Genomic DNA, 19954 nt, shown 5'->3' with positions numbered 1-19954 from the left:
TTGTCTCCAAATCTTTTATTTAGCATCATCAGAGGGACTTTTAAGAAGGGGGAACAACACATTGCAAAAAAGGAATACAGAAAATGGAGAGGGGGGGTGGGGGGAGAGAGATATAATTCCACAGGAAAACCGCCCCTTCTCTTCCTGAGCAGAACAGCTGAAGTTTTCATCAAGAGCCACTTCATTTTGAGGCACTTAAAGGGTTATGTCGTTTTTTGTTTTTTTTTAAGGGAGTAAAGCACAGGAAAAATATTAATTTTTTTAAAAAAAACTGCCTATATTGCCCAAGTTACAGTAATGCAGAATAGCCCACCTCAAAAGAATTTTAATTTTAAAAAACACAGAAAATGAGGGGAAAGGCACATTTGTTTATTTATTTTTTTTGTCCTAACACATCAAACCGTTCGATGGGCCTTCTCAGGTTGAAAGCGAGATAAAACAGGCGGGATTTTTGAAAGAGCCTTCAGCCCAAATTCAGGCTTTGGAAACAAAAGGAGAGGGGGAAGAAATGGAAAGGAAAGGTAATGGAATCCCTGCAGATTTTATTCCGCTAATCATCGCCGACTCTAGGGGGCGCTGCTCATCCCCGTTTCAAGGCCGTTGAAGCCAGCGCTGTGGGAAGACATTTCCGCCATCGTGAGGCCAACTTCCATTCCAGTTGATCCGTACAAAACTACTTAATAAGCGAAAAGAGAAGAAAGAAAGAAAGAAAGAAAGAAAGAAAGAAAGAAAGAAAGAAAGAAAGAAAGAAAGAAAGAAAATATACACACGCTCCTAATAGATTCCACTTCTCCGACCCCCCCCCAGTTTAAAAAAGATTTTTTATATATATATATATATTTATATATAATTAATAGTTGGTTTTTTTAAGAAAGCATCAAGGCTCGTAAAGACAGGAACCATCAAAGCTTAGGGCCCTGCCCGGGAAAAAATACCAGATACTTATATAAAGCATCCGTCGAAAAATTGTTCATAAAACTAAAATTTCCATATAAGAGATTTTAAAGCTTACATTTTTTTTGTTATGCAGTCAAGACCCAGTGTTAAAAAAAAAAATCACGCCACATTCTTCACCCAAACACACAGCATTCGGCTGAATTAGCAAAAAAAAAAAAAGGTTGTGTTTTTCTCACAATCAAAACACCCCGGGAAGCGGGGAGGGAAACGGCTTGAGCAGAATAGCAAAGGTTTTACGAAATTGTTACGTCGGTGTAGAAAGTTTTTGAATTATTGCTCAGAAGGTCATCTCTGGGGAAGAGTCTTACACAGGCACGAGAGATGAGCTGGAGGAGAATAAAAATATATATATATAGTCAAAATTCGTGGTTTTTAACACTTCTCCCTTCTCTCGGGCGCGGCCACAAAATATAACCAGACCTCGACTTACGACAGGAATGAACACCAGAATTTTCATCGCTCCAGCAAGACAGCCGATTTTTACAACCATTTTGCCCTGGTGGGTCTCCAAACTCCACACCAGATGTTTTCATCCTCTCTCAGTGGGTCTCCAAACTTGGCAACTTTTTAAGATGTGTGGACTTCAACTCCCAGAATTCCCCGTGGTTGGCTGGAGAATTCTGGGGAAGGTGAAAGTCCAGAAGTCTTAAACATTGCCAAAATTGGAGAGTCCAGCTCTCTACCTTCCTTGGAGGCAACTCTTATTCCCTGTTTGTCTCCTTAACCCCATGTCCACCATAGCCACCCCAACGTCCTTTGTGTCTCTCAGACGTCATAACGTCCCATCTTCCTACTCAAATATCTCTTCGGACTTCTTGGACATCTTCCAAACCTTGGCATCTTAGCATCCCAACAGCTCCCCCAAAAAGCGAAGCTGGCTCAGAATTCCGGGAGGTGTGGTCCCCATGTTCTCCAACAGAGGAGACGTTGGAGAAGATCCAACCTCCATAGTCCCCTGTTGCCTCTTTTCTCTGGATGATCCTCCACCTTCCTAGAGCATCTGCGAGCATCTCATTCACACACACACACACACTTCCTCTTCCTCCTCCTCTCCTACATCAACCCGCTGAAGTTGCTGGACGGGGGACGACCCGGCAGCAAAAACAAAAAAACAAGGCGAGGGTTTCCTGGCAGGAGAAGAAGACACCATGGATGGTGGCGAGGTGAACCTCAACAGAAGAGTTTCAGGAAGCAGTTCTGACAATAAGGCTTGTCGTTCTGCTCTTTGAAGGTTCCCTTGTTGAGTTGCTTGAGACAGAAGGCACAGACGAAATGTTCCGGGTGGAATTTCTTCGCCATGGCGGTGATGCAGCGGCCCGTGATGGGCTTCTGGCAGCCGGAGCAGAGTGAGCCACGGCGCTCGTGGTAATGCACTTCGCAGTAGGGCTGCCCGTCGTGTTCGAAGAAGCTGCCGTTGATGAATGGGGTGAAGCATTCCTGAAAAGGAATTAACCAAACGTCAAACAGAATTCGAACCAGGATTGTTTCTCCTGGGGAATAATTGAGGCGAAGCACAATAGAAAGTCAAAAGTACTTGAGGTTACAATAACGGCGGCAAGGATTACTTTTACAATGGAAGAAACATAGTATTCCACCAGAGGGATTACCGTATTTTTCGGAGTATAAGATGCTCCGAAGTATAAGACGCACCTAGGTTTTGGGGAGGAAAACAAGGGGAAAATATCTGCCTCTGACTCCCAGCAATTTGCCTCCTTGCAGCAAACAGTACAGACAATATACACCGTTTGTAGCAGGGGTGGGTTTCCCCGCGAACCGGTTGGTCGGCAAACCCGGAAGTAAGTAACTTCCGGGAACGGCGAAGGGCCCACCCGCCCGCCCGCGCTCCTTACCGGTCTTTGAAGGCTTCTGCACTTCCACGCAGGCGCATGGCACATACAGCGCCTACGCGATTCTCCGCGAGCAGCTGGATGGCACATACAGCGCCTGCGCGAGTCTCCGCAAGCAGCTGGAGCATCGCGCAGGCGCTAAGACGCATGCGTGAACTGCGCGCGTGCACGAGGATGCCGCTGGCCCCGTTCCAACCGAACCGGTTGGAACGGGATTAGCAACCCACCCCTGGTTTGTAGTGTTATATTTCAGACTACACTTGTACAGATGCTGTTAAAATTGATGTGCTTTCTCGAGGTATGGTTATTCTCTGCTGTTTAAATGAATAGCACTGTCAGCTTCTGCTTTGCTGTTGCTTCAGCTGCCATGAAACGGGGAGGGAGGGCATGGTATTTGGGTGGGGTTACTCGATGTGCTGGAGGAATGTTCTGGAGTTCTCTGGATGGTCAGATTACGCATGCGTGGGTGTTTCCCGCCTGGACTAACGGCACCGACATTCCATCTTCGTGATGCCTTTTGAAGTTATCTCACACCTGACACTTGAAGGACTTATGATTGGACTAGGCCTATGATGCCAGGGGGTGTGGAATGGGCTATTCTATATATCAACTGCTTTCGCGCCTAATTAATCAGACTTCGCTATGCAACCGCTCTTTAACCATTTTTAATTAGTAAAAGTACATTTGATTTTCCACGTATGGAGTCTCATGGTTTTTCTTTCCTAATTATTAAATGGAGAGGTGCTGACAAGCACTTTTTAAAACAATAGCACTGGGCCTCTTCAGATGAAGCATTTATTTTAAAAAGCTTCATTCTGTTAAGATGTCTAGAATAATAATAAAGCAGTCTTTTAAAAAATAAGTCTAATAATTTGAACATTCTATAGGCATTTATAGTTGTTGACTTGCCTCCTTGCAGAAAACAGCCTGATTAGCACAAGAAAAAAAAATCTGCCTCCCAGCAATTTGCCATGTGGAGCAAACAGCAAGTTTCACTTTCAATTTCTCCCGATCATCAGCTGTTTCAGGCTGCAGGGATTGCTATAGCCTATTGAAGCCTCCGCAAGCCGCATTTTCCCCCTTTGCTGCAAGGAGGTAAATTGCAGGGAGGAGAGGCCAAAGGGTGCGGGCTGGTGGGTGGGTGGGGTTACATTCAGAGTATAAGACGCACCCAAATTTTCACCCTCTTTTAGGGGGGGGGGATACGTCTTATACTCCGAAAAATACGGTAAATGTTTCTGAAAATAACTCTGGGTTTTATCCCCCAGACTTGCGTCCAAAAAATATTTGATTATGCATGGGAGTCTTTGAATTACGATCGCAATGGAGGCCAAAATTTGCGTTTGCTAAGCGAGACAGCTCTGAAGTGGGATTTGCCCCATTTTAACAACCTTCCATTTCACAGTGGTTAAATGAATCACTGAGGTAGTTAAGCTCCTCACATGGCGGACTAGCAAATCAGCCTTCCCCATGGGCAGAAGGTTGCAAAAGGGGATCGCGTAACCCCGGGACATTGCAACCGTCATAAATATGAGCCAGTTGCCAAAAGAGCCTGAATTCTGATCACATGATCATGGGTGGTTGCTACAAAGGTCGTAAGTGTGGGAAACGGTCAAAAGTCCCCTTTTTCGTTGCCATTGCAACTTTAAACGGTGACTAAATTAATGATGGTAAGTCGGGGACTACATCTAGCCTCCGTTGTTAAACGGGAGAAATCATTTACTTCCAAAATGTTGGAAATGTTAAAATGGAAAAGGAAAGCATTGTGGGGAGTGGCTTACCCGGCAAACGAAGCACTCAGGGTGCCAGAGGGTGTTCAAGGCCGAGATATAGTTCTCCAAAATGGCCCGGGCGCAGCCGCCACATTTGGGGGCGAACATATCGAAGTAATCTTTGCGACAATAGGCTTTGCCGTCCTTCTCATGGAAACCTAGGAACCAAATGCAACAGAAACAGGATCAATCAATCTATAGAGCAAAGAAATACATTGTATGTCTGGGGGTGTCTCTGTGTGTGTGTCCCAGCATAACTCTGGAACGCCTGGAGCAATTTCAATCAAACTTGGCACACCGATGATTTACTTTCTGGAGACAAATACTGTGGGGGTAAGGCATCCATAACACCCCTTGAACGGGGGTGGGGTGTGTGTTCTGTTAAGATACAGCCAGAATATCAGCCTCTACTTTGCTTGCTTGCTATTGGCTGCCATAGAAACAGGGAGGGAGGGGGCTTGAGGTATTTGAATTGGGGAATTTCTGGTGTTTGTCTAGAGGGAGTTTAGTTCACCTCAAGGCTTGACTACTGCAATGGGGCTGCCCCTGAAGAGTGTTCGGAGACTACAGTTGGTCCAGAACGCAGCCGCACGAGCGATATCGGGTGTACCTAGATACACCCACGTTACACCTATCCTCCGCGAGCTGCACTGGCTTCCCATCGGTCTCCGGACGCGCTTCAAGGTGCTGGTCATTACCTTTAAAGCCCTACATGGCCTAGGACCTGGTTATCTGGAGACCGCCTCCTGCCACATACCTCCCAACAGCCGATAAGATCTTACAGGCTGGGCCTCCTCCAGGTGCCGTCAACTGGACAATGCCGGCTGGCGGCCCCTCGGGGGAGGGCCATCTCTGTAGCTGCTCCAGCCCTGTGGAACAATCTGCCCGCAGAGATCCGGACCCTCCCCACCCACTCGGCCTTCCGAGGCCTGGGGCTGTTGACCCTTGAATGAGGTCCAGCCCCCATCTAGGCTTCAGTGCAGGGTGTATTGTTTTAAATCCGTTTTTGTTTTTCCCCTATATTTTATTTTATTTTACTCTTGTGTTTGTAAGTCGCCCGGGGTCCTGCGGGATTGGGCAGCATATAAATTTATTAAATTACAAATTACAAATTAGTTCTGACCATCTTCTGCGCATGCTGATGGCCGGTGTTTGGACTTGATCAAGGTCAACTGACTGACTCTGCATACCAACTGAATGAGGCTTTTTGAAGATGCACCCCACGTGACACCTTAGGGAGTTGCAGATTGGTCATTAGGTTGGGATAATTGGGGGGAAGGTTCTGGGCCAATGTTTGATATGTGCATGTTTGCTCCTTTTTGTTTCAGATCTCGCTTTCCTTCCGCTGCTTTCTTTTCATAACCAGTAAAAAGTATCTTTATCTCTACAAAAATGGGAGTTGGGAGTTTTCTCTCTTGGCGACTGAAGGAGGCACACCTGACACAGAGTCCATACCTTCAGGGCCAAAGAACGCTCCGCACTGTGCGCAGAAGAAGTGCTCCGGGTGCCATGTTCGATCCAAGGCCGTCACCACTTTCTGGAAAGAAGAAACCACAAACGATGGATAAGCCTCATCATTCAGCCGAGGTGGCGCAGTGATTAAATGCAACACTGCAGGCTACTTCAGCTGACTGCAGCTCTGCAGTTCGGCTGTTCAAATCTCACCGGCTCAGGGTTGACTCAGCCTTCCATCCTTCCGAGGTGGGTAAAATGAGGACCCGGATTGTTGTTGGGGGCGATATGCTGACTCTGTAAACCGCTTAGAGAGGGCTGAAAGCCCTATGAAGTGGTATATAAGTCTAACTGCTATTGCTATTGCTATTCACCCTCCAACCTGGTCCATATTCAAAGATTACGGAATTCCACTTGGATCATTTCTTCGTCCAGCCTGATCAACAGGGAGGGATGGCAGGTCGTCCTCAAACTTACAACCGTAATTGGGAAGGGACCTTCCATGGCTAAGTGAGGGGGTTGTTAAGCGAATCGTTAAGCGCAACCGATTTTTACTTTTTCCACTCACGGCCATTAAGTGTATCATGCAGCCTTTTAAGCAAATCGTACGGTCTCTCAGGCCTGCAGCCATGTTTCTTTGGCCTGCCACACTTTCTATTATTCTACTATGCTGTTTCTATTGTCGGAAAATAGGAGGGGGGATTGTACGGAGTTAAATGCTATGTAGCCATAACAACATTCTTTCTAGAAAGCCAAGGTCATCCTCTGTCTTTGTACCTCTGCACCTGACCGGAATTGGATGGGTGGAAGCTGCCATCATGGCAGTGGGAGATTGGACCATGGGATGGGCTTGTGGGTGTGGGGGGCAAGATCTTGAACTTTCAACTGGGTGGGGAAAACCAGGAAGCCTTCAGATTCGGGTTTTCCCAGATGTGCCAACGTGTCTCTCTTAATAAATTGGAACTTTGAGCAATACTTTGCCTTGGACTCTGATTTAATTTTGGATGCTATTTGGAACCCTGACATTAACCCGAATCTTAAGTGAAAGAATCCCCCTGTTTAGGTGATCACATCATGATAAGATACGGAAAATGTCCTAGGATCATGTGATCAAGGGATCACCACATAATGGTGATTAGTGACAGTGAAAGCATCATATAGAGAGGTCCGTTACCAAGTGTCCAAATTTTGATCACAACACCGTGAGAACTGATCCTAAGTCAATTTTTTCAGCATTGTCATGTTTAACCAGGCGCTAAACGGATGGTCATAAGTCGAGGACTGCTCTAGGGGAAGTAAAAAAAAACAAGGTATCTTGGACTTCCACTTGTCTCCTCTTACGGCCACAACTGAGCCCCGAATATCCATGGCTGAGTGAGACAGACGTTAAGTGAATTTGGTCCCATTTTACGACCTTTCTTGCCACGTTCATTAAGTGAATCACTGCAGTTGTTAAGTTAGCAACATGGTTGTTAAGTGAATCTGGCTTCCCCATGGACTAGGCTTGTCGGAAAGGTCGCAAAAGGGAGTCAACGCGACCCCCCCCCGGGGGGGACACTGCAAACGTCATAAATATGAACCGTTGGCCAAATGTGTGGATTTTGATCACGTGATGTTTCAACGGTCATTACGTGTGAAAAATGGTCCTTCGCCACTTTTTTCAGGGCCGTCGTAACTTTGAATGGTCACTAAATGAATTGTTGTAAGTCGAGGACTAAACTTTACGCCATCCAGAGTGGTCCTTGTTGAGGGATGATGGGAAGTTAGGATCTCTAACGAGGAAACAGATTAGGGGGTGGGGGAGAAATGAGTTAATAGTAATCCGTTGTATCTCAAGGACTTACATCCAGGATGGGGCCGTTGCAGTAGTAACAGCGAGGCGAGAAGAGGTTGTGATAATCTCTCTCGCAGTAAGGCTGGCCGTCACGCTCGAAGAAATTCCGGGAGCCGATTTCCTCCTGGCAGTGGGTGCAAACGAAATGTTCGGGGTGCCACGTCTTCCCCATGGCTGTGACCACCTAGGGTGGGAGAAGAAGACAATCCTGACTCCGGGAAATTTTCCAACTTCCCTCTGAAGGCACCTCGTGTTATGGCCCGCCAGCAGCTAGCAGAGGTGGCAGCAGATTCAGACAGTGAGGAGGGTTGGGGAGGAACCTGGGCCAATCCTGGAGTCTGGGGAAGGCTCGGATGAGGGCTCTGTGTCGGAGGCAGAGAGGGGGCCAGAGCCGTCTGACAGTTATCAGCTGGCTTCAGAGTCAAATATCAGTGAGGCAGAGGAACAGCTGGAGCCTGTTCCCAGTGTGCGCATGCGCAGAGCTGCCAGACGAAGGGAACAGCTAAGGAACAAGGGTCAACTTAAGAGTAAGGCCACAGATGGACAGTGAATGGCCCCTGAACTATCTATGGCAGCATGACTAGCTGTCATGCTGAAGATGGGACTAGAACTCACCATCTCCAGGTGATTGACACAAAGGCACCCAGGGGGCCTTCATGCCTAAGGTTGAACTAGAAGTCACGATCTCCTAATAATTGTCCCAAAGTCAACAAGCAAGCTTTCATGCCTAAGGTGGAACTGGAACTCACCATCTCCTGGTGATTGACACAAAGTCACCCAGGGGGCTTTCATGTTTAAAGTGGAACTAGAACTCACCATCTCTTAGTAATTGTCCCAAAGTCAACAAGCAAGCTAAGGCAGAACTAGAACTCACCATCTCCTGGTAATTGTCCCAAAGTCAACAAGCAAGCTTTCATGCCTAAGGGGGAACTAGAACTCACAATCTCCTAGTGACTGTCCCAAAGTGGAACTAGAACTCACCGTCTCCTAGCGATTGTCCCAGAGTCAACAAGAAAGCTTTTGTGCCTAAGGTGGAACTAGAACTCACCATCTCCTGGTGATTGACACAAAGTCACCCAGGGGGCTTTCATGTTTAAAGTGGAACTAGAACTCACAATCTCTTAGTAATTGTCCCAAAGTCAACAAGCAAGCTAAGGCAAAACTAGAACTCACCATCTCCTGGTAATTGTCCCAAAGTCAACAAGCAAGCTAAGGCAAAACTAGAACTCACCATCTCCTGGTAATTGTCCCAAAGTCAACAAGCAAGCTTTCATGCCTAAGGCGGAACTAGAACTCACCATCTTCTAGTGACTGTCCCAAAATGGAACTAGAACTCACCGTCTCCTAGCGATTGTCCCAAAGTCAACAAGAAAGCTTTTGTGCCTAAGGTGGAACTAGAACTCATCCTCTCCTAGTGATTGTCCCAAAGTCAACAAGAAAGCTTTCATGCCTAAGGCGGAACTAGAACTCACAATCTCCTAGTGATTGTCCCAAAGTGGAATTAGAACTCACTATCTCCTAGTGATTGTCCCAAAGTGGAACTAGAACTCACCATCTCCTAGTGATTGTCCCAAAGTGGAACTAGAACTCACCATCCCCTAGTGATTGTCATCCCCTAGAAAGCTCTTGTGCCTAAGGTGGAACTAGAACTCATCCTCTCCTGGTGATTGTCCCCAAACCACCCAGACAGCTTTCATGCCTAAAGCAGTACTAGAACCCACGCGCTCCTGCTTTCTCGTCCAACGCCTTCACCGCAACACCGAATTGGCTCTCAACGCTAAGAGTTGAGGTTCCCTCTCCATGAGGCTTACCTGCCCGGCGATTGGCTTCTTACAAGCTCCGCAGACGCCTTTGGCCACCGTCGCTACCCCAAGTTTGTTCAGGTCCGACTGGAGGCTTCCGAGCATACTGTCCAGCTGGCTGCCGGGTTTCGGTGGGGTGGTGGACGAATAGCTGCCAGCGCCTTTCCCCTGGGACATAAACTAAAGGAGAGACCCAAGCACAGAACGGTCAGATGCAAAAACCACAACAGCGTCCTCCTAACCGTCGTTAACGTCAACAAGCTCTTTGGGGTTTCCATTCCGGGGTCCTGGAATGGTGGACGCGAACTGCAGAAGCTAGCAAAAGCAGCACACTTGAGGATGGATATGTTGGGAGTAAACTCCTAGGGTTAAGTGTACGGGAGAGTATTAAAAATAAACTAGTGGAGCAGTGGTGGGATTCAGCCGGTTCGCACCTATTCGGGAGAGCCGGTTGGTAACTTTCTAAGCAGTTCAGGGAACCGGTCGTTGGAAGAAATCTCCTTTTGTTTTTTTCCCACTTTACAGGGCTAATCCTGTAAGGAAGGCAGGAAGGAAACATTCTGGTGTTGTTTCTAGCCTAATCTTTATTGCCCTGCTTACAGAAACTGCCTCTCTGGTTACCCTTATTACATTGTAACAGCTAAGTCGAAGCGCCCATCGACCTGAATGACCTTGAGTTGGCCATGCCCACCCAGTCACATGCCCACCGAGCCCCACCTACCCAGATTGTCATTAGGGCAGAGAACCGGTTGTTAAATTATTTGAATCCCACCACTGTAGTGGAGTTAACATACTGTATGTCAGAGGATAATATAACCGACCATTTTACAAAGGGTCAGGGTGCTGTTAAACATAAAGAAAGTTGTGAACGATATGGACTGAAATTGTAAACATATATTCGCTACCCAAAGGGGAGCATGTTGGGAATATGCTCCTAGAGTTGGGTAGGTGTTGTGGCCCAGCAGGTGCCGTTGGAGCTGCCACCAGATTCCGACAGCGAGGCGCCCTCTGAGTCGGCTCTGGAGGGTGTGGAGGACCCTGGACAGGGTTCCGACTCCGAGCAGGGTGCAGAGAGACTGGTTGGCCACCAGGTGGCGCCGGAGCCTTGGACCAGCGGGGAGGAGACAAGGGAGAGTGATCCAGAAGCCAGCAGTGAGTTGTTCCTGGATGCACACCATCGAAGAGCTACTCAGCGTCAGGAGCAATTATGCAATTACAGGAGGTAATTGAGCTCAGCTGATGGTCATTAGGCTCCTCTCCAGACTATAAAAAAGACTGCTTGTGACAAGCCCTTCTTGCAGAAGTCAACGCATTGACTAAAGAGAACGTAACTAACTTGCCAGGCTGGATTGCTGCCAAGGTCCTTATCTGTTTGTTTGCTTGGCTTTCAGCCACCGAGATTCTAGTCTTGTTATTAAAGGAAATTCTAATTAAGCTTGTCTCGGCTTTCGTTACTGGACGGAGGAGGGGGTCAGAACAGGTAGGCAATATATATCCTTATACAACAACAAATGGTTGTTGTTGCTTTAAATGAGTGGATGTACTTAACAACTGTAATTAACTTTACTATAAAAAGGAGTCAAGAGAGCTCACTCTCCCTCTCTACTTGTCCTATGCTTGATGATGATGACTGGAATGTGAACTGCGACTGTAAGCTATTGTTTGTTCTTTGAATTGTCTCTGGACTAATATCTACTATCACTGCTTGTGAAGCAATTATCAGTAGTAAAGCTACTTGTTTTTACTAGCAGTGTCTGAAACTCTATTCGTGTGTTTCTACTAGCAACATTCTTTCTCTCTAGCTGTACATTCCGCTGCACTACTGTCTCCCAACGGAGATACCCCTAACAGGATAGAAAGGCAGTTGTTAGAAAAGGTGCGTCAACATGGTTTTCACAAGAAAAGGACCCACACTCTAAGCACTTTGCAAGCGTGGACGAGGTTCACAGCACTTCCACATACCACAGAGCCTTCCTCGGCATTTCTACTCATCCTGGGCCACAACACACGACATTTTGAAAGAGGCGAGAGAGAGAAAAGAACTGCTTTAAATTTTAGTGTCGAAAGTTCTAAGTTTTGCAAATAGAGTTGTCGAAGTTCGGAATGCAAGAGTCAAGACCACAGCTGAGCCCGAAAAGGGACGCCCGTTAAAAAGGGAGGCATTTTGACCGGCCTCGGAAAAGATGGAAGGCTGTGTCAACCCGTGGCACGACAAAACCACGCTCGACTAAGCCGCGCCTGATTAAACCGCGTCGCTGACGTCATCAACAGGGCGACAACAGCCAGCGCGGAGAAAGAAGGGCGCTTTAAATAGCGCTTTGAAAGCAAGCCGATTCAACTTAAGGTAAGGGTTAGGTTTAGGGTTAGCTTTAGGGTTAGGTTAAGGGTTAGGGTTAGGGTTGGGTTAGGTTAAGGGTTAGGTTTAGGGTTAGGTTAAGGGTTAGGTTTAGGGTTAGGTTAAGGGTTAGGTTTAGGGTTAGGTTAAGGGTTAGGTTTAGGGTTAGGTTAAGGGTTAGGTTTAGGGTTAGGTTAAGGGTTAGGTTTAGGGTTAGGTTAAGGGTTAGGTTTAGGGTTAGGTTTAGGGTTAGGTTTAGGGTTAGGTTTAGGGTTAGCTTTAGGGTTAGGTTTAGGGTTAGGTTAAGGCTTAGGGTTAGGTTAAGGCTTAGGTTAGGGGTTAGGGTTAGGGTTAGGGTTAGGTTAAGGGTTAGGATTAGGTTTAGGTTTAGGTTTAGGTTAAGGGTTAGGTTTAGGGTTAGGTTAAGGGTTAGGTTTAGGATTAGGTTTAGGGGGGTTAGGTTTAGGTTTAGGGGTTAATTTTAGGTTTAGCGTTTACAGCGTGCTTCTGTCTCCGCGCTGTTGTCACGCTGTTGATGACGTCAGCTACGCGGTTTAGTCGAGCGCGGTTTAGTCGAACGCGGTTTTGTGGTAGAACCGTGTCAACCTTGAGCCGGTGAGAATCGAACTGCTGACAGTCAGGCGTTCGGCAGAATTAGGCGGCAATGCTGCGTCCACACCAGGGTGCTCCTGGTAACTTTTGCAGGCTTGTAGTAACTTTGATAGCCCTTCAGAATTCACTCCTCACAGGTGACTAGCAATTTAACCGCTCGGCATCGGATTCGGCTTTTTATCGGCTCAGATGCTGAGCGTCTGTCGCCTTTTCTGACTCTCTCCAGCCCCAAATTTCCCGCCGCGTCAAGACGAACATGCCACAAAGCAAGACCTCCAAATTCATGCTAGGGTCAAAAAGCTGACCACCGTTTCTTTCTACGCTTGCAACGAAACAGACCAACTTAAGGGAAACCCCGCAAACCAACTCCTCACAACTCCATGCAAGAGCCACATTTTTGGGTCAACGGCATATTTTGTTTCCCCCACTCGACATGCTGAAGCAGGGATTAAAAGCAAAAGTCCTGCCTTTTCGGGAGTAGGTGGGCGAGGAGCAAGGATGTGTTCCAAAGGTGGAATAATTGGAAGGACCTGAAAAAGCAGAATTCAGAATGAGCATCTGTTTTTTTTTTAAAAAAGGCTGGCTGGATTGTCGAATTTCCCTTGCAGTCTTTCCTTGCTCATTTGGAAAAATATTGACATGGCAGCTTTCCAAGATAGATAAGGTCTGTGGTCATAAATACTCCTTTGAAAGGCTGTTTGCCAAGCTTTGGCTGAATGTGAATGAGAGGATTGTCGGGACCAGGACACTGCTTCGTGCTTTTCAAGGGAAGCCTCGGTCAGAACAGTTACAACAGCACTTAAAAAGGAGGTTTTAAGACCATTTTTCACACTTAGGCAGCATCCCCATGGCTACGTGATCAAAATTCAGGTAATTGGCAACTGACTCATAGCTACGATGGTCGCGGTGTCCTGAGGGTGTGTGTGTGTCACGTGATCTCCTTCTGCCACCTTCCGACAAGCAAAAGTCCATGGGGAAGCCAGATTCACTTCACAACCGTGTGACTCACTTAACAATGCTGATGACGTAAAACAGGGCAAAACTCAATAAATGTCTCCCTTAGCAACGTAAATTTTGGATTGAGTCCTGCACCATCCTCTAGAGACACGTTATATAGGTATTCATATATATATGTGTGTGTGTGTGTGTGTGTGTGTGTGTGTGTGTGTTTGTGTGTGTGTGTGTTTTATTTGTGCTGATAAATAAATAAAGGGAGACTTTATAAAATAAAAAAATAAAAAACACAAATATAACAAAGGCAACAGTAAAAATATTGGGTTTCTGTCGTGATGGACTCTTGTGACGAGCCGATTGACAGATGATGGAAGCAGTTAGCTTCCTCCCATAATTGGGGCTTACCAGGGGTTGTGACTCTAAAGATAGATAGATAGATAGATAGATAGATAGATAGATAGATAGATAGATAGATAGATAGATAGATAGATAGATGATAGATAGATAGATAGATAGATAGATAGATAGATAGATAGATAGATAGATAGATAGATAGATATAGATAGATATATAGATATATAGATGATATATAGATATATAGATATATAGATTAGATTAGATAGATAGATAGATAGATAGATAGATAGATAGATAGAGATAGAGATAGATAGATAGATAGATAGATAGATAGATAGATAGATAGATAGATAGATAGAGATATAGATATATAGATATATAGATATATAGATATATAGATGATATATAGATATATAGATATATAGATTAGATTAGATTAGATAGATAGATAGATAGATAGAGATAGAGATAGAGATAGAGATAGAGATAGAGATAGAGATAGAGAGATAGATAGATAGATAGATAGATAGATAGATAGATAGATAGATAGATAGATAGATAGATAGATAGATAGATAGATAGATACATACATACATACATACATACAAAAGAGCCCAAAATTTCCTTGGTTAAGTGAGACATTTCTTAAGTGAGTTTCACCTTTCTTAAGTGGAAACCACTTCTGGACTTTGTGCTTGAGGTGGAGAAAAAACAAAACTTTGATTTTGGGTTTTACTGATTAGATTGATTTGTTGTTATAGGAATGGCTAGTTTATACTATTATGGAAAAGTCAGAAGTTGAGGTTCAGTGTTAATGCTGCAACAGAGAGGAACAGAGCAGAACAGAATAAAATAACAGAGTTGGAAGGGACCTTGGCGGTCTTCTAGTCCAACCCCTTGCTCAGGCAGGAAACCCTATACCCCTTCACACAACTGGCTGCCCAACATCTTAAAAACTTCCCGTGTTCCAGAGTTGGAAGTCAAAGCTGCACTTCTCTTTTTCCCTTACGTGCACTGCTATTTGCTTTTCTATTTTTGCATTTTATACTATCAACTACCGTATTTTTTGGACTGTAAGACGCTCCGGTGTATAAGACGCACCAAGATTTCGAAGAGGTAAGTAAGAAAAAACAAAACGTTTTTCTCCTCCCCTCCCTTCAGCAGGGCTGGGGGAAGGCAAAAAGACCCCCGTTTTTTGTGGGAAACGGGCTGTTTTTGCAAAAATGTGAGCATTTTTGCCTTCCCCCAGCCCTGCTGAAGCCTGCAGAGTGCTTTGGGGCGCTGGGGGAAGGCAAAAATGCCTCCATTTTTGCTAAAAACGCCTCCGTTTTTGCTAAAAACGCCTCCGTTTTTGCTAAAAACGGCCCATTTTTTGCAAAAATGCAATGCGGGGGTGAGGCTCCAGGAGGCCAAAAATGGCTGTATTCGGTTTATAAGACACAGCAACATTTCCACGCTCTTTTGGGGGGTGGGTGAAGGTGCGTCTTATACTCTGAAAAATATGGTAATTTTTTTAAAAAAATTAAAAACAGTGATGTATCCTGCATTACGATCAGCGAAAACTTTAAGGAAGCAGGAGGTCACCCCAAGGGAGATCGTGCCTGCTGTGGTGGAGGGAAGGGGGCCTCCTCCGTCTGACAGCTAACCGACACCGAGGCTTTGGAGGAAAGGGCCGCTCCGGTGGGCTCCGCGGGAATCGGAGCCTGCTGGGGGCAAACGTCTTCCAACAGCATTTCCCACGGGACGGGAGGCTGAATCGGGTGGCCGGACGGCACGTAGCGCAGCTGAGGGATATGTGGCGAGGCGGGCAAAGGCAAGGGAGGTGGAGGAGGAGGAGGAGAAGCAGATAGAAGAGAAGAGCCAAGAGTGGCGTTGACGGAAGCGGCCTTGGAGACATCTTTAGGAAGCGGCTGAGGTGGAGGAGAAGGTGGGACAGAGACGGTTCTCCTCAGAGGAAGAGGTGACGTAGCAGGAATAATAACCTGAGGGGAAAAAGTAGGGAGAAACATGAATAGGCCAACGACACCTCGCCCAGAAATACTTGAAGGCACCAGAAGGAGGAGATCGTGGAAGGTCAACCTTCTCCAACTTTCCCTGGGCAACTTTGTCAAGGGTGGAAGGTCAACTCTAGAAGTCTCGCCAACAGAAAAGCAGGCTGGGGGAGCCTGAGAGTTGAGGTCTACCCTTTTGGAAGGCAACAGTGTTGGAGGAAACATGACCATACTCCGTGACCCGTCAAAACCGCGTTCCACAAAAGCGCGGTCGACGAAATCGTGTATGTGACGTCATCACAACGCGACGAAAAAGATCGAAAAATTGAAATAAAAATTAAATTACAGCAAGCCGATTCACATAAAGGTAAGGGTTAGGTTAAGGGTTAGGGTTAGGATTAGGGTAAGGGTTAGGGTTAGGTTTAGAGCGTTAGCGTTACGTTTAGCGTTAGGTTAAGGGTTAGCGTTAGGTTTTTCGTTACGTTAAGGGTTAGGTTAAGGGTTAGGTTTAGGGTTAGGTTTGGGGGGGTTAGGGTAAGGTTTTCGCTTTATTTTTACATTTTTCGATCTTTTTCGTCGCGCTGTGATGACGTCACATACGCGCTTTCGTCGACCGCGGTTTTGTCCTCCGCGGTTTTGTGGTGGAACCCCATACTCAACCTCACCTTCCTGAAGGAACACACACCCTACAAGAGCAAAAACCGAACCACAACTAGGCGCCCTTCCAAGTAGACACGGAAAACCTGCATCTTGATAGGCTTCCATCCGTTGAGCGCCTTCTGCCTCCCGACGGGATGGGAAAGAGCCTTCAAAAGCTACCCAATGATGCTAGGTATTCCATCTGAGAAAAAGGTGGTCCAAGATCTCGCTTGGAACAATCCGGGAGGCCTCGTTCTACGACGTTCAATTCCTAAGGAACTGACCCACGACCGGCCCCCTGTTAGGAAGCCCCCAAACCATGAGAGATGACAGCAGTCCAGAGAAGTACGGATTTTTGAGCCATACCGCATGGAGATCCAACCAACTAAGATTCACCGTATGGAGAACCTTCAATGGATGGCCATGACCAATTTGAGAGCTCCCCATTTCTCCTAATTCCTAATAATCAACCAGGAAAGCAAGAATATTATTTTGAATCTGTTTTTCTGGGCTCCAGCAGAAAATTAAGGCCCAGAACAACAACAGAGTAACAGAGTTGGAAGGGACCTTGGAGGTCTTCTAGTCCAACCCCCTCTCAAGCCAGGAAATCCTAAACCATTTGGATTGTCCAATCTCTCCTTAAAAACCTCTAGCGATGGAGCATTCGCAACCCTCTGGAGGCAAGTCGTTCCACTGATTAATTGTTCTCACTGTCAGGAAGTTTCTCCTAGGTTGATCCTTCCCTTGGTTAGTTTCCATCCATTGCTTCTCCTCCCATCTTCTGGTGCTTTGGAGAATAGGTATATTCTCCAAATATACTTTGGAGAATAAGCCCACCATTGATAAGGGATGGGTGTGGATCTCTCTCCCTCTCTCTCCCTTTCTCTCTCTCTTTCTTTCTCTCTCTTTCTCTCTCTTTGTTTCTCTCTCTCTTTCTTTCTCTCTTTCTTTCTCTCTCTCTCTTTCTTTCTCTCTTTCTCTCTTCATTTCTCTGTTTCTCTTTCTTTCTCTTTCTTTCTCCCTCTCTTTCTTTCTCTCTTTCTCTCTCTTTCTCTCTCTTTCTTTCTTTCTCTCTTTCTTTCTCTCTCTTTCTTTCTCTTTGTTTCTCTCTCTTTGTTTCTTTCTTTCTCTCTCTCTCTTTCTTTCTCTCTCTCTCTCTTTCTCTCTTTTTCTCTCTCTTTCTCTTTCTTTCTCTTTCACTCTTTCTTTTTCTCTCTCTTTCTTTCTCTGTTTCTTTCTTTCTCTTTCTCTTTCTTTCTCTCTCACTTTCTCTTTCTCTTTCTCTCTCTCTCTCTCTTTCTCTTTCTCTCTTTCTTTCTCTTTGTTTCTCTTACTTTCTCTCTCTTTCTTTCTCTCCCTCTCTTTCTTTCTCTCTCTCTCTCTCTTTCTTTCTCTCTTTTTATCTTTCTTTCTCTCACTTTCTCTTTCTCTCTTTCTCTTTCTCTCTCTCTCTTTCTTTCTTTGTTTCTCTCTCTCGCTCTTTCTCTCTGTTTCTCTCTCTCTTTCTCTCTCTCTTTCTTTCTTTCTCTCTCTCTCTCTCTTTTGACATGTAACAAAGAAATCCCTCCATTCTTCTGAATCTCTCCATTCAGAAGCTGCCTCGCTGCCTTCTTCATCTCCTCTCTCTTGGTCCTCAAGCGAAGGACCTTCGTTCTCTGCTCATTCCTAATTTTCAAGTCGCCCAGCCAGACTCTTGTGGGCAAAGCACCAAGTGGGGGAAGCTTAAGAAATGATCTTGCTTTCATTTGCTGTAGGCAGGACCAAGAAGGGAGAAGGCCCATCGGCCGTCAGCCATGGAAATGCTCCCTCTGGAAGGAACCAGAGATGTTCTGGAAGCAGGAGAGCTCCCCAACGACCTTCCTCGTACCAACTGGAAGAGTCCTTCAGAGCTCCCGGGCTACCTTTTCTATTCGTTGGCTACCATCTTTGTCCTTCTTCTGAGGCCTGGAGGTGATGACGACCCCCTCGGTCAACCAGTCCTCGGGGCTCTGTTGACGTTCTTCTTCTTCGGGTTTGCTGATGCCTAATCTATCCTGAAGCTCTTCGATCAGGCGGTCTTGGGAGACGGTTTTATGGAAGAGGACCGGGCCCAGCTTGCGCCTCGGCGAGAGATCGCGGCACATGGGATGCACATTGGGGATCTCCTTGGTTTTCCGGATGACGGATTTGATCTTAAGGGAGGGGAGGAAAACCTTCAGGTTGAGTAAGCGTCCCGTTTTTCCCCCTCCCCTCCCCTTAAACGGGACAGCGCCGAACGCTCGGTCTTCAGGTTGACGGAGGTTAGTGGTCACAAGCCAGGGAAAGCAGCAATCAGCCCTTCCTCAACTGGAGGAAAAGTCCTTCCGGTGCAGCCGTAAGCAGCCAATTCATCATTAGGAAAAGCTGTCCAACTGCAGCCACATGCAACACTGATGTTGTTACCTAGTTTGGTAATGAGATGTCCGCCAGAAAACAAGCAAGCTCAGAGAGCACTAACAACGAGGGGGTTGGATTAGAAGACCTCCAAGGTCCCTTCCAACTCTTGTTATTCTGTTGACCCAACAATCCTCCTCCTTTTCCTCCTCCTCCTCTTTTCTCTCCTCCTCCTCCTTTCTGCAACCTCCACTCCCTTCTAGCACTGATGTTGTTAACTAGTTTGGTAATGAAACGTCCGCAAGAAAACCACCAAGCTCAGAGAGCACCAAGGACCCCACAGTTGCCCTCTCTTCCCCCTCTCTCTGCAAACCCCACTCCCTTCTAGCACTGATGTTGTTAACTAGTTTGGTAATGAAACGTCCGCAAGAAAACAAGCAAGCTCAGAGAGCAGGGGGGTTGGACTAGAAGACCTCCAAGGTCCCTTCCAACTCTTGTTAGTCTGTTGACCCAACAATCCTCCTCCTTCTTCTCCTCTTCCTCCTCTTCCTCTTTTCCTTTCCTCCTCGTCCTTTCTGCAACCTCCACTCCATTCTAGCACTGATGTTGTTAACCAGTGTTAATGCCTTTTGAATTTCACCACTGGGAAGATCATTTTCCCGGCACGCACCGGCGTTACCAGGCAGCTGTTCTTCAGGTTTCTGGCATGCACGCACCCGCTCCCGTTTCGGCACTCGGGCCCCCCAAAAGGTTCGCGAACACCGATGTGGAAGCAGCATGCAATGCTAGCGAAATCCAAGGCACAAACTCCAAAGCGTGTTTCATGCACAGCCAAAACCAGAAGCGACACGGGAGACATCGCCATCCCTCGCGTCACCGGCTCGCTCCTTCCTTCCCCATTCATCCCCGTGCCTGCCTGGCTCGAAGTGGACATTCTCTCCACGAGGATCGTACGACCGCCGATACGCTCCGGTTCCTCTTCCCGGACACACCCGGAGGACTTTGGCGCAGCCGCCAGCCCGCTGGGAAGGCTGTCCTTCCTGGATCCCC

General features: G+C 46.6%; 1 protein-coding gene across 1 annotated transcript; it reads right to left on the bottom strand.

Moving 5' to 3' along the window:
* On the bottom strand, positions 1-19948 carry PXN (paxillin). The gene is made up of 9 exons (XM_087705642.1): positions 19821-19948; positions 18454-18723; positions 15524-15904; positions 13079-13141; positions 9674-9844; positions 7873-8046; positions 6032-6113; positions 4586-4734; positions 1-2394 (listed from the first exon to the last, which is right to left on the bottom strand). The coding sequence occupies exons 1-9, from the start codon at positions 19836-19838 to the stop codon at positions 2128-2130; spliced, it is 1575 nt and encodes a 524-aa protein (XP_087561768.1). The 5' UTR covers positions 19839-19948; the 3' UTR covers positions 1-2127.
* Positions 19949-19954: the final 6 nt, after the last annotated feature.

Source organism: Thamnophis sirtalis, unplaced genomic scaffold (genome assembly GCF_051295495.1).
Source record: "Thamnophis sirtalis isolate CommonGarterSnake01/CBP01778 unplaced genomic scaffold, rThaSir2_p1.2 scaffold_2, whole genome shotgun sequence".
NCBI lineage: Eukaryota > Metazoa > Chordata > Lepidosauria > Squamata > Natricidae > Thamnophis > Thamnophis sirtalis.
This window is presented reverse-complemented; position numbering and strand designations above follow the sequence as displayed.

Coding starts and splice junctions, on each gene's coding strand:
- PXN (XM_087705642.1), bottom strand. Junction 13,142..15,523: donor CCTTCCCTCCACCACAGCAG/GCACGATCTCCC, acceptor CTGCTTTTTCAG/GTCCTTCCAATTATTCCACC. Junction 8,047..9,673: donor AGAAGCCAATCGCCGGGCAG/GTAAGCCTCATG, acceptor CTCCCACCCTAG/GTGGTCACAGCCATGGGGAA.